Source organism: Rattus norvegicus, chromosome 7 (genome assembly GCF_021556685.1).
Source record: "Rattus norvegicus strain SHRSP/BbbUtx chromosome 7, alternate assembly SHRSP_T2T, whole genome shotgun sequence".
NCBI classification, from domain to species: domain Eukaryota; kingdom Metazoa; phylum Chordata; class Mammalia; order Rodentia; family Muridae; genus Rattus; species Rattus norvegicus.
In genome coordinates, this window is record NC_141540.1 from 57,207,501 (window position 1) to 57,222,323 (window position 14,823).

Below are 14,823 nucleotides of genomic sequence, written 5' to 3' on the forward strand. Positions count from 1 at the left end.
GCGCAGAGGTGGTTTACCACAGAACAGCGGAAATGAGCTCTGCTCAGTTCTCTGTACCCTTTGCTTTTAGGATTTGCTGCAGTGCCATTTTAGCGAAGTCTTTTTTCTGCTTTTCTGTATTTTGTTTTTTTTTTTTTTCTTTTACAGAGGACCTACACCACCTTTTATAGTAAGAAAATAAACTCTATTTTGGAGAGTCATGTATGCCCATTAACACACAGATACAGCATGATAAATGTGTCCACAGAAAAGGATATCAGAACGCCCCATATTATCAATACATGAGAGGGTGGAGGAAAAGCAGCACCGGACCCAGGATACTCTTACCCTGTCTGATTCTGGAAACACTTAGACTTTAAAAACCTCTAGTAACAGCAGTTCTCAGGCTGTGGGTCTTGATCCCTTTGGAGGTCATATGACCCTTTCACAGGGGTCACCTAAGACCATGGGAAATATCAAATATCTACATTTGATTTCATAACTGTAGCAAAATCACAGTTATGAAGTAGCATCAAAGGTGATTTTGTGGTTGGGAGCCATCAGTACATAAGGAACTGTATTAAAGGGTCACGGCATTAGGAAGCTTGAGAGCTACCGCCCTAGAGACTATTTTTCCAGTTTTCACAATCATTCTGTCTGCTACCTATTCTCTTTTAAAAAGGACTATTTTAATTTGGATAGCTCATCTTGTTTCTAACAAGGAATTCTGTCTTCAGGGTTTCTTTTTATTTGATATATGGACTTACTCTAGCCTAGGTTAGTTTCAAATTTGTGATCCTTGTGCCTCGGTCTTGAAAGTTCTGAGATTACAAGCAGGAGTTACCTTATCTGGCTTCTAGCAGTTGTTCTGAGACAGGGTCTTTCTACTTTGTAGCCTTGGTTATCATACAATTTGCTGATTCTAGACCAGGCTGGCCTTGAACTCTCGGAACACCACCTGTCTTACCAGTGCTGGGATTAAAGCCATGTGCTACCTACCAAGCCCAGCAAGATTCTTAAACATACTGTTCTTCTTTCAATCATGGTATATATTCACTTGAATACACATATATGTGTTTCAAAAATATAAACGGTATGTTTGTGAGGCCATAGTTTTATTTATGCATTTTGCATTATTTTTCCATAACCATAGTTTCATAAAAATGCTATTGCTATCATAACTTTATATTTTATGAGCTGTACTTTCTACATAATTTGCATACTATTACATATATATGTGTATACATACATATATACACACATGAATATTCAGATTCCTTTAAGTTTTTTTCATAAATAATGCTGTGGAAATCTTCATATAAAGAGAATCCTGTGCAATTATCTTTAGAGCTTATACTAACTTATATTACCATTAGCATATGCCTATCAGTCTGACTTCTTATCTTCATGGTGGACGGGAAGAGACTAAAGATCTGTCTGCTTTTTCATATCGTTAGCTAACACTAGAGTGAGATAATGCCTGGCCAGGATGGAGTTTATCTGGAAATCTCAGAACTGGGCTCAATTTCAAATACAATAAAGTCACCTGAGGAATTACAGTTGTCACCAGCAGTGTTACCTCAGTCTTAACAGTAAATTGCCGTTCTCTCGGTGTCCTCTGTTTCATAAGATAGGAAGTTCAGATTTCAAGGTAGGAGAGATGAGACACCCTTTGAACTGTTGTACGAGCATTTTTGCTAAAGCTGGTCTATGCAGGTCTAGCAAAGGGTCAAAAGTCAAGGCCTATTACAGAAGAGTGCTTAGAGCATCCAGACTAGCTTAGTCAGAGTCTTGTCAACACTCACTACGCCCCCTTCCCTGTCTTTTGCATCTTAACTGCTTCCTAACTTTAACTCAATCTTGGGGTGCAGCTTTCCCAAAGGTGAATCTGAACTAGAACCTCCACATTTGCCCTTGGATCTGTGATGTTATCCACCAAGAAAAAGAGCTCCTGAGTCAACATTCCTAGTGCCAGGACCAACTTGGCTCACATACTAATGACTTAAAAAGTGATTTTTAAAGGCAGTTATCAGCCAGGTTTTTTTCACGGCAGTGACAAACTTCCTAGGAAGACACCTCAAGGAAGAAGGAGAGATGGGTTTTTGTTTAAGGTTTTCAGTACATGGTGATGTCTAGGCTGGGGTAAGGCAGCACCAACGAGTCCAGTGAAAAGAGAGAGAGCTGTGCACGCCAAGGCAGTCGGAAGCAGAAAGCAAGGGGGAAGGAATGTGTCTTTCCTGGACATGTCACTAATGACCTCCTTCCAACTGGGTCCCACCTCCAACGTTTCACAAGCCCAATGATTTCTCATGAACTAATAAGTCTCCTAGAGCCTACCTGAGCAATCACACCCCAAGTGCACGGGCCCGTGCAGACAGTTCTTCTTTTCAAATTATAATCAGGCTGAGGCTGAATACCAGGCACACCTACACTCTCAAACATGGCTTACAGCTATTGTGAATATATTTTATACTTCCCGTAGCACGTGTAGTTTTCAGACACTCCAAGACAGCTCACATCCTGCTGGTGCCTTTGGAGCTGAAGTGTTAGGAACTCGTTTTCACACAAACCTCTGGGGTTTGACGATGTCTGAAGAGAATCTGCCTGTGCGCTCTGTCTCGCTTCCCCAGTGAAATCTACTGGAGAGACGTGTGCCTCAGCAGTTACATTACCGGATTCTAGGTATCCGAGAAGACCACTGCACGGATGGAATGCTGTTCGGGGAAAAGCAGCTCTCCTGTGGAATGGCTGGGAGCTGCCGCGAAGTTACTATAGTAACATAACTTCCTCTTTGGCTCTCAAAACTGTTCAGCTACACACTCGTGCCTTTTCAGCTCTTTGGATTTGACCCTAAGACTAAGGAATACTAATGTAGCAGGCATAGGATAAGATTATCCCACTGGCTTAAAAGGCGCAGGTCATTGTGACCCAGGACCCTGTGATTTTTTTTCCTGACCCAAGTGCTGGTATTCCAGGGGCACGCTGCCACACCTCACGATGGGTACATATCTGATGAAGAGGCCACAGGTCAGAGTTAGAAAAAGTTCACTCAAGAAAAAGAAAAAAACAAAACAGAAGTGAACTTGGGCTTCCCCTTTTCCTAGTAACAATGGCTTTCAGACTCTGGGAGCAACACAGTGATCAACTGGTGATTTTCCTTTGCTCTCCCCACAGCTTTGGGGCATGGCACAGTAGGATAGCCACTATTTGATACTACAATGCGTCTCTTTCCCTGACGACATTCTCCCCGCTAAAGGAGGGCTTAGGCTGAATCATGTAACATCCTTCCCCATATTTTGGAATGTTGACATCTGAATCATCCACCACAGCTTCCTGACTGCCATCCCCAGGCCTTTCCCTTAGTAAAGTGTCAGATATGTGAAATTCATTTTATCCAAAAATTCTACACTTAACACTATTGTCCTAAGATCTCTTTGATAATCATGGAAGACTTTGCCGTTGGTCTATAAAATCTTTATCTCCATTTGAATTATCTAATGCTCTCCTGGACCAACTCTATACTCTGGCTTTTAACAAAATATGAGTTGTGGAGACAGATTGGGCCTTACCACCTAGAACTGCCTCACCTCCAAATTCTCACCCTTTGGTTGTAATATTCTCTCCATTGGTGTCTGATGTCTGCACTGCCTGCAACCAGACTGATGGTGGCTTCAGGCTTCTCATACATTTCGCCCTGTCATCACCGGCTCTAACCTTTTTCTTTTTCCATTTTTGCAAGCCCCAAAGCCAGGACACAATCATTACTAGTATGTCATACCAGAGTCTCCCTCTTCGTAATGTAACCAGGAGTGGCTGAAGAACTCCTCACTGCCTGATGAGGTTCGATCTATCCATCCATCCATCTATCTATCTATCTATCTATCTATCTATCTATCTATCTATCTATCTCTATCTCTATGCACAATATGCAAACCCACTGCCATAAATACATATAAGACGGCACACACACACACACACACACACACACACACACACATTTAGAGAGGTCTGGAGAGATGGCTAATAGGTTAAGAGATGGCTATTATTTTAGAGAACTTGGCTTAAATTCCTAGGATCTACAGGGTAGCTCACACCACAGTCTGTAACCCAGTTCCAGGAATCTGATGTTCCCTTCTGCTTTCCTCAGGCACTCGGTACACATGTGGTATACACACATATGTACATGTGGGCAAAATAGCTATACATGTTACACTGAATTAAAAATAAAACAAAATTACAAATTTAGAAAAAGGAAGTGAAGAAGGAACAAAACAGACTCCTGGGAGATCATATACTCTTGAGTTCCCATTCCTGGACAAGACTTCACCCCCATCCTCAGCAGTGGTCCAGGAAAGCAGAACTTTACTCTCAGTAATGAGGGGGCTCTGGTAAGGGAAGAAGTACCTTTGACTACAGTGTTTCTGCTTTTTGTTTGAAATTGAAATGTCCTGGTCTTTCCCTGGTAAAGATTCCCTCTGTCTGGGCTGGAGAGATGGTTCAGGAGTCAAGAGCACTGACTGCTCTTCCAGAGGTCCTCAGTTCAATTCCCAGAAACTACATGCTGGCTCACAACCATCTGTAATGGGATCTGATGCCCTCTTCTGGTGTGTCTGAAGATGGTGACAGGGTATAACCCCCTACCCCAACACACACTACCCCTATATGATTCCTCTTGTTAGGGCCATTTTTTCTCTATTCCCCAACACTGAAAGGGAGATATCATTCAAACCCATTTTATCAGGTTAACAGCACCCCCTTACCAAAACTGGAACAAATTCACAACCAGAGAAAGCTATAGATCAGGCGTTCTCAACTTCCTAATGCTTCAACCCTTTCATACAGTTCCTCCTGCTGTGCTTGCACCCAGCCATGTAATTATTTTTGTTGCTACTTCATTTGCTACTGTTATGAATTGTCGTGCAAACATCTGATATGCAGGGTATCTGATATGCATCCCCTGGGAAAGAGTTATTTAATCCCCAAAGGGTTGAGACCTGAGGGTTGAGAACCACTGCTAGGGACCCATCTCTCCAATAAAAAGGAGATGTCAAAGTCTCAGCAACATATTATCAAATCAGATTCAGTAAAAGATCAAAAAGGAACGCCAACATGATCCAGTTGGCTTCATCGTAAGGATTCAAGAATGGTCAACACAGTAGATCGCACCAACAAAATGGACACAATCCAGTCTCAATAGATGCAGATAAGGAGTTTGTCAAAATACCAACATTCCTTTAGGATAAAATCCACGAACAAATTAGGCATATGTTTCCTCAAAATAATATAGGTTCTACATAATAAATTGTACTGAGTGTGTAGGGAACCGGATTGAAATATACTATTTATTATTAAAAGCAGTCTTGAGCTCTCTGATTCTGGCCCACAGCTCCTGAGATTCCACCTCACCCCAGTCATAATGGTTAAGATCAAAAACCCCAGTGAGAGCAGATGCTGGCAAGGATGTGGAGAAAGAGGAACACTCCCCCATTTGTTGGTGGGATTGAAGACTGGTACAACCATTCTGGAAATCAGTCTGGAGGTTCCTCAGAAAATTGGACATTGAACTGCCTGAGGACCCAGCTATACCTCTCGGGCATATTACCCAAAAGATGCCCCAAGATATAACAAAGACACATACTCCACTATGTTCATAGCAGCCTTATCTATAATAGCCAGAAGCTGGAAAGAACCCAGATGCCCTTCAACAGAGGAATGGATACAGAAAATGTGGTACATCTACACAATGGAATACTACTCAGCTATCAAAAACAATCACTTCATGAAATTCATAGGCAAATGGTTGGAACTGGAAAATATAAACCTGAGTGAGGTAACCCAATAACAGAAAAACACACATGGTATGCACTCATTGATACGTGGATATTAGCCCACATACTCGAATTACCCTAGATGCACAGAACACATGAAACTCAAGAAGGATGACCAAAATGAGAATGCTCCACTCCTTCTTTAAAAGGGGAACAAGAATACCCTTGGCAGGGAATCGGGAGGCAAAGTTGAGAATAGAGACTGAAGGAACTCACATTCAGAGCCTGCCCCACATGTGGTCCATACATATACAGCCACCAAACTAGATAAGATGGATGAAGCAAAGAAGTGCAGGCTGACAGGAACCAGATGTATATCTCTCCTGAGAGACACAGCCAGAATACAGCAAATACAGAGGCGAATGCCAGCAGCAAACCACTGAACTGAGAACGGGACCCCCATTGAAGGAATCAGAGAAAGGACTGGAAGAGCTTGAAGGGGCTCGAGACCCCAAAAGTACAACAATGCCAAGCAACCAGAGCTTCCAGGGACTAAGCCACTACCCAAAGACTATACATGGACTGGCCCTGGACTCTGACCTCATAGGTAGAAATGAATAGCCTAGTAAGAGCACCAGTGGAAGGGGAAGCCCTTGGTCCTGCCAAGGCTGGACCCCTAGTGTATGGGATTGTTGGGGTGGGCAGTTAAGGGAGATGGACCGGGAAGGGGAGGGGGTATGGGGGAAAGAGAAAAACATTTGAAATGTAAATAAGAAATACCCAATTTAATAAAAATGGGAAGAAAAAGCAGTCTTGAAGTGTTGTATACACTTGAAACACTAGCATGATAGTGTTCAAACACAGGTGGGTTCATCTTCAACTTCACTCATTCAAAGGAAGCGAGAAAGTATGTTAAGTATAAAAAAAATTCACTGTGGCCTAATGGCAAATCCCCTTTCTCAGCTCAGAAGTCTGAAGACTATCAAGAGTAATCTAAACCAGCAAGGTATCAGCCAAATAGCTTCTCCAATATCCTTGGCTCATGATGGTCTTTCCACTCATGAGCTTTTTTTGAATCTCATGATCGCCTGACTCATTGCAGGGATACAAACGAAGGTGCTTTTCAGAGGAGGGAGGGATAAAATAGTGAAGTTCTCTGCTTTGTAAAGTGTGTGAAACAATAAGTTACTTCCAGAAAAATTATTCAGAGAGCTGTTGGCATTCCTAACCAAACCCCATTGTACAGGTTGAGTTATGACCAGCCCTCTGTCCTTGTTTGCTTCCTGACAAACACCATGACCAAAAACCATCTTGGATAAGAAAAGGATGATTTCATCTTATAGTCCATCACCCATGAAGACAAGGAGGAAACCTGGAGACACCCCACCCCCACCCCGTCCCTGAAGCAGAGACCAAAGACAGCTGCCACTTGTTCCTTCCTTGCTCAGTTTGCCTTCTCATATAACCAGGACCACCTGCCAATGGTAGGCCTGCTCACATCAATCATTAATCAATAAATGCCCACAGACATGGATACAGGCCAATCTGATGAAGGCAATTCCTCAGCTGGGGTTCCTTCTTTCCTGGTGTTTTTAATTTGTGCCAACTGGACAAAACTAACCAGCACAACTTGCAAAAAGCCAAAATTCTGATGTAACGCAGAATGAGGAGGTCCTCGCAGGTGCAATCCGGTTAAACGGGAGGCCATTTGGGTTGCTTTGCCCAGTGTAACTGCTGTCCTTACGAGTCAGACAGAGCACCATATGAAGAGAGACCCAGGAGGAAGAGGTCACACAGGCGGACACAGAGAACAGGCTTCTTTGCTACAAGGCAAGTAATTGCTGGGGCCAGCAGCCCCTCCACGAGTCAAGGAAGCATATGCTCTGAGGCCTTGGAAGAACACAGTCTGTCCAGGACCTGTATTTTAGGGTTCCAGCTTCTAGAAATGTGAAGGAATTTATCTGTTCTCAGTCATCTAGCTTGTTGTACTGTGGTACAGTAATTCTAGTATGTAAATACTGTGTCTAGTCTCCATCTGGAGTGGGGGAAAGTATTTCCTCATGCCAAAACACAGGGTGATAACACAGCACAGGATCTACTTAGAGAAGAGATTTTTCTCTGGTGCCACTCAGGGAAGTTTCGAAAATAAATATCCCTATACGTCTATGGCAGAATCAGACCAGGAATGGTACAGAGATCATTCACAGCTCAGGGGTGAGGTTTCATGATGAGAGAACATGTTTTCATTTATCTGAAAACATATGCTCTGGCTTTTCTGTTACGTAAACTGACAGAACAGATCATGTTAAAAATGAAATTATAGTCTGCTGTGACTATATACGTTTTCAGTTTTAAGTGTTAAAATAGGAGAGGAATCATTATTCAAAGGCCACTTTGATGTTAACATATTAATTGTTGTCATTAAACATAACAAATAAACTATAAAGCTCTTAAGATATAGTCCAGGCTAAAATGCAATGTTGCATTATGCCAAGGGGTAGAGGAATCAAGGATGTTAAACAAAACACCAAAACCATGAAAGCAAAGGGGTTTCAGGCAGAGAAAAAGGTTAGTCTATATCAGCTACACAGCATTTTCCTTTTATCCAGGAGAACTAAAGTTCCTGGAAGCAGCCAGCCACATCTGTGTTGACACTTCTGCATACTTATTTGAAGGTCCAGAGGCCAAATTGTGTCAGACAACCTTTAGTCCCCTTAGTAGGACTTTATTATCAACCCCCTGTATTGGACTTACGAGTATCTTGATGATTATTAGATAAAATGTTTGGAATGTGTTAATTTAATGGATATTAAAATTCCTTTGGGGGACATAAGCAATGTCTACCTTCCATCTAAGGTCTCGAGTACAGACCAAAACATGAGTCCACCAAAGTATGCTCTGGTGAGTTTATTAGGCTTCCTAATAGAGCACAGGTGAGGGGTGACTCACTAGAGTATAGGGACTCTCCCCCAAAATGCCACACCAGAACTCTTATCAAGTAGGGATGACTTCCTTATAACTACCTAGAGCCCTCCTCCCTCCCCCCACTATATACTCTAGTTCCTTCCAGAGTCTTTGTACAATTATGGCAAAATTACACACAACAGGTGGTAAGGGGGACTGGATACTCTGGTGAATCTCCTTTCCCTTCTCACTCACTATGAAGTGACATAAGCAGTTGACAAACCCAGCTTGGACAATCATTTGCAAGCAGGCACAGCTGAACTACTTAAAACATTGTTTGTTTGGCTCGCAGGTTAGTCAGGTATCCAACATCTCCTTCCTTACCTCACCCTTCTTCCTTCTTCCTGCCCTCCTCTTCCCAGAGGTTTCCCAGAGAGTAGTGATGGAGTAGTCTGTTTTCTTCTAAATGGAATGAAGGAATGAACCCTGTGTCCTTGCATGGTGCCTACACTTACACCCCACAGCTGTTAGCAAGTTAGAGGTTGATGTGTGTCTCTTACTACAAAACACAAATGAGGAAATGGACGAAAACACAGGAAGTTTCCCAAATGGACACAGACAGCACTGATAAACAAGGCAGTAAAAACCACGGACTGCGATAGCGAACCCATAGGTGGAGAAGTCTTCTAGCTGGCTCATCCGTTACCCAATCATAGTAGGTGCTTCACCACTGAAACCTTCCTGGCCACACATTTCTACTTCCCTTGTCCAGGTACCGAGTGTGATTTTTCCCCATGAGAAGTTGCCCTTCAGTCCGACCAGAATTTTGCCTGGCATGTTCATTGTAACCTATCCTGGACCCAGAGCTGAACAGTACTTCCAGACTTAATTCTCCCCACCAGTCTTACTCCAAGTTCTGCCATTACAGAAGCTAGGTGGGAGGGAGTGGACACTTGGGGCCCAGTCAGTTCTGTTTCTCCAAGTCTGTCAGCCAAAGCATGCGATATCTTTAGCAACAGACCCTTCAAAGGTTCATTCCAAAAATGCAACTAACAACTCTGCCCTTTGTTTCAGTGATCTTTAAGGCCTCAGTAACCAACACCCATGAGGGAAGCACCCGGTATCCTAGCAACAAGGTTACCAATTGTCTTAGTTAGGGTGACTATTGATTCAATGAAACACTGTGACCAAAACTGACTGGAGGAGGAAAGGGTTTGCTTTGCTTACGCTTCCACAGCACTGTTCAGCATTGAAGAAAGTCAAAGCAGGAATCAAACAGAGCAGGCGCCTGGTGGCAGGAGTGGAAGCCACAGAGAGATGCTGCTTACTGGCTTTGCTCCTCAGGACTTGCTTAGCCTGCTTTCTTATAGAAGCCAGGACCACCCACAATGGGCTAGGCCCTCCCCCCTATCAGTTGCTAATTAAGAAAACGCCCTACAGCTGGATCCTATGGGCATATGCTCTCTATTGGCATTCCCGGCTTCTCAGAAGGCTCTAGCTTGTATCAACTTGACATAAAAACCAGCTGGCAGACCAAATACTATCACCTCCATGGCTTCTAGGAGCATTTGTTGTTACCTTTTGGATACTCTGTAACCCTGCAGGCACAGTCTACTACAAACTTCCCGTTACCTTGATGGTTATTACTTGTGTCTTTCGGAACCATACTGGGACTATCTCAGCAACACCCGGCCTTCTGACCTATTTGTAATTTAAGACCCCATGTTCTCTTCAGATGCAGTCGCCTATCTCTTAATCAAGTCTCAAAATCAGAAAAACGCTCAGAGTTTAGTATTATGCTACCCACATGTAAGAAGATGTTCATACAGAGGCTGGGCATAACGTGATATAAAGTCCTGTGCCACCCCAAAATGAATAGTGGGAGTGCGGACATAATCCTTGGTGGGGCACTTTAAGGTCCACTGATCCCTAGAAACATCAGTTTATCAAACAAGTTGAAAATGACGGGTAACCTTGGCCAGCAGAGGAGTAGATAGGAAGATTCTCATTCTGAGAGACCTTCTTTAGCAGGGGCTGCAGTGGGAATTGGTCACCTGTTCCACTCTTAGACCGAATTGCTGGTCTGGCCTTAAAGTCCTCCATGAGCTGACCAAGTGTTCAGTTGCCCATCAGATTTGTCCTTAGGGACTCTGGCTAGGTGCAAATTCAGCCACATCTGTATTCGGAAAATGTAGAAAGGTACTTTGCCTGGCCTTCTCTCCTCTCAATTTGCTCCTCTGGCTCTACAACCTTGTGAATTACATTTTGCATGCTGACTCAAAATGGTTGGATTGGCCTACTTTACCCAGGTCCCCGTAGCTGACTGCCACGGTGTTTTATACCAGTCACACAGTCTCGGTTTAATCAATTTCTTTCTTGGGTTTCCCATAAATATAGTCCTGTCCAGGCTCGTGGCCTGGTCATCATATACCACTTCCCAGTATCCAGTTCCCTTAGCAGTATCCACTCTTCTTCAACTGTTCCTTGTCCTTGAAATTCACAAGGCCCTCATCTATGATAAGTGGGAGGCCCTAATGGCTTGTCTGAGCCAGTCCATCAGGGAATGATTGCCCCAAGACTGTCTTAGATTGTGAAGGCTTTGTCTCAACAAGGGGCAGCTTGTTTCATATTGCTTTGCTTTTCTGCTTCTTGTAGCCTTCAAACTGACCCCATCCGCTCACCTGAACCACAAGGTAGGTGGCAAGAGGCTCCTTCACTGCTTGTTTGAAAAGTCAGATATCAATGCCAGATGTCTCATAGAAAACAATAATAGCTTCGCAGGGTGGTTCTGGGTGTTAAATAATTGTGTGGAGGCATTTTGCGATGCTATCAAGTAGAATACAAATATCCAATAATAACAATCAATACAATCACAGTAGAGAACCATCTCTATTTCTCTATCCAACCCTTTCTCTCAGGATGCTGGATAGAAGCAGGTGACTTTATAATAGACTGCACATCGACTTCTAAAGTTTAAATCTCTTGAAAAACAAAGGAAACAAAACAGACAATAAGACCCTAGAAGCTTAGGTCAAAGGTTGGGAGTTTTTGTGTTCATTGTTTTGGGGGTAATTGTCATTTGTCTGGTGGTAGAACAAGCTTTTAATGTAATGCTGGTCCTATAAAAATGATTAGACTTTATAAGAACAGATTTGATACAATTTTGTGTATTTTGCCAGGCTAACATTTTATTCAATGAATTGATCAATATTACTATTCGTATGTCAACTTATTTTTCCCACGACTTCTATTAAACATACTGAGTAATAAACATATAGGTGATAACTTGAACTCTGTTATATAAATGTAGTAGCAACTGTATTGCTTACTGACAATGAATGATTTTTCTTTTTATTTCTTGGACCTACTTGACAAATATTATGGAAAGTCTGATAAATTACTGGCCATGGAGTAGAAATTTTACAATTTATCTTCTGACACTAGGGATTACCATCAAGTAAACTATTTTCCAAATATACATAAAATATAAAAAGCATTTGGTGTTTTGATATGACATGGAAATTACAACCACTACTGACAACTATAACAGTAATAATAAAAACAAGCTAATATTTATCAAATGCCTATTCTAAACTCAGAGTGATCCTTAGTGTCTTGTGTGAACAAGTTCATTTAACGTAATACTTTAGATACTTTTAAACCCATATAAAAACTTTACACAGAGATAGAAATATGAATTATTTCTTGTTTTTATCAGATACCATAATAACATTTTAAGACTTTTTTGGTTGTTGTTGTTTTTGCTATTATCTGGGTCTTTAAGAGCTTAATATTTTCTGTGCAATGCAAGTCTTGTATTCACACCATTTTTGTTTTCCAATTTAAATTTGTTAGATAAGTATAGAAAAGGAATGAGAAATATTATAATTTGCGGTTTATATTTTTTGTTCTTAAAGTTCAGCATTCTATTTTTCAGTGTTTTGGGATTTTTCTTTTCCTACGGGGGTTTGGCTTCTATTGGGTTATCTTCTTCCTGTGTCTCTTCCTCTCCTTCCTCCGGGGTTATCGTCTTCCTATTGTTCATCTTCCTCTTCCTGAATCTCTTCTTCTCCCTCCTCCACCACTATTTCATCTTCAGTGTTCACGCCCTCCTCTACTGACATTATCATCGGAGATTCCGTTAAGACAACTGGAAACCGGTTCTGTATTATCATAACGATGATGACACATAGTCCCAAAGATGCCAGTCTCATGAAGAGGACAAAGAAGCACAGTCGATTACACACAAGTGGGCGGGGCGTTTCCCAAGGTGGGTACCAGAATTGGTAGTCTGTAAAAAAAAAAAAAGACAATTGAAGAAAGCTAGATTTCCTGTAACATTGTTCATTTGTTTAAGAAATAAAAGACAGCAATACGTACACGCAGCTTCATCACGGTCTGCATTACCTAAAAAGAAAAATAAAGCTATAAATACATATTCTTTCTAGTTCTATAAGAATTTTCCCAATAGTAGTACCACCATTTCTTTATGCTTGTAGAATCTAAGGCAGCAGTTCTCAATCTGTGGGTTGTGACTCCTTTGAGGCCACATATTAGATATCCTGCATATCAGATATTTACATTATGATTCATAACAGCATCAAAACTACAGTTATGAAGTAGCAATGACATAAATTTATGGTTGGGGGTCACCACAACATGAGGAACTGTGTTAAAGGGTCACAGCATTGGGAAGTCTGGGAACCGCTGCTCTAAGGTTATCATGGTCTTTGATGTCTGCTCTAGCTAGTAGCCCAGCAGAAGTACACACTATTCTTTTAAAGTAGAAGTCAGCCTGGTTGGCTACAGAAATGTAGAGCTAAGCAGATATGGATTCTAGTGCTGTTGAGACTGCTAAGTGCTTGAGACGTCTCAGCTGAGGCGCTTACTCCACACTGACCGTGTAGAGCGGCACAGCTCTCCCATCTTCCCCACACTGGTGCTCCAAACTAATATGGATTCACTCCTTTCTCATGCAATTCGTAAGTTTCATGGTGGTTTACTCATTTCTCATGCAATCCTTAAGTTTCATGGTGGTCCATTTTCATTTATGAGACAGCAAAGTTAAATCTCTCACCTGGGTTTCATTGATTTAGTTATTTTTTTTCAATGTCATAATTACATTTAAAAGGAGACAAATTCCTTCTCATCTGCTCAACTTGGTGGAATGAAAATAGATTCTTATTGAACATAGAGTCTTCTCTCACACAGTACCCCTGGTTTCCGGTTTCCCCGGCCTCCGCTCCTCCCAGTCCCTTCCTTCTGTCACTCCCTTCCTTACCAATCCTTTTTGACTTTCGCTCAGAGAATACATCAGTAGACACCTATAGGCAGCGCAGGGCTGATGTGGGCTTTGTCTGGCATTGATATTATCTCTAAGGTGATATTTAGAATTATTTTTGAGGGCTCTTGGGTATGAACTGAACTCTGTTGCATTTTTGCTGTACTTTAGCATTTTGTTCCTGGTCCTTTATACTTTATGTGGTGACTCTTGAACATCTTTCAAAAAAGAATCCTTGTCTATATAGCACATGATGACATATAGTTCCTGATGCATGTTTATTTATTGGTCTTTAAGTAGAAGCAGGAAGTCACAGAGCATTCTTTCTTGGCACATTTCATCACTTGTTACCAGTTGATCTTGTTTATTACATTCTTCTTTCATATTTGTATTTTATTAAATACTTAGACAAATTTAAATTTGTTTAAAAATATATCGTTTCTCTACTTTTGAAGGAAAGATTTGTTATTGTGTGTGTGCGTGCATGCCGGTGCCTGTGGAGGCTGGAAGGTGTTCTGTGTCATGAGCTACCTGACCACTGAGTCTTCTCTCCACCCTGTATCTATCAGCTTTTAGTCTTCTTTTTGGCCCCTGGATATAAAATATATGAAAATACAAATTGACATAATTCCTCCCCCATTAATTACATAAATTTTATATTTTGTTATTTTTATTTTTGACAATTTTATGTATGTATACTATTATTATATATAGTGTACGAATTAAGGATTCCATATATTAACTAGTTTTTCTTTATTCTATCTACGTTATCTTTCTATCAATCATCTATTTATCTACTTATCATCTATTTATTTACTTATTTTAGTTTTTCAAGACAGGGTTTCTCTGTTTAACAGTCCTAGATATGCATCATGTCTGGATTAATTATGT

General features: G+C 41.4%; 1 protein-coding gene across 1 annotated transcript in view; it reads right to left on the reverse strand.

The window, feature by feature from the left end:
* Positions 1–11,812: 11,812 nt before the first annotated feature.
* Positions 11,813–14,823, reverse strand: part of Glipr1l2 (GLIPR1 like 2) — a 30,426-nt gene continuing 27,415 nt past the window's right edge. Inside the window, 2 exon segments of the mRNA NM_001432357.1 lie at positions 11,813–12,942; positions 13,032–13,058. Of these exon segments, the coding sequence (NP_001419286.1) occupies positions 12,686–12,942; positions 13,032–13,058 (284 nt within the window). The 3' untranslated portion in view covers positions 11,813–12,685.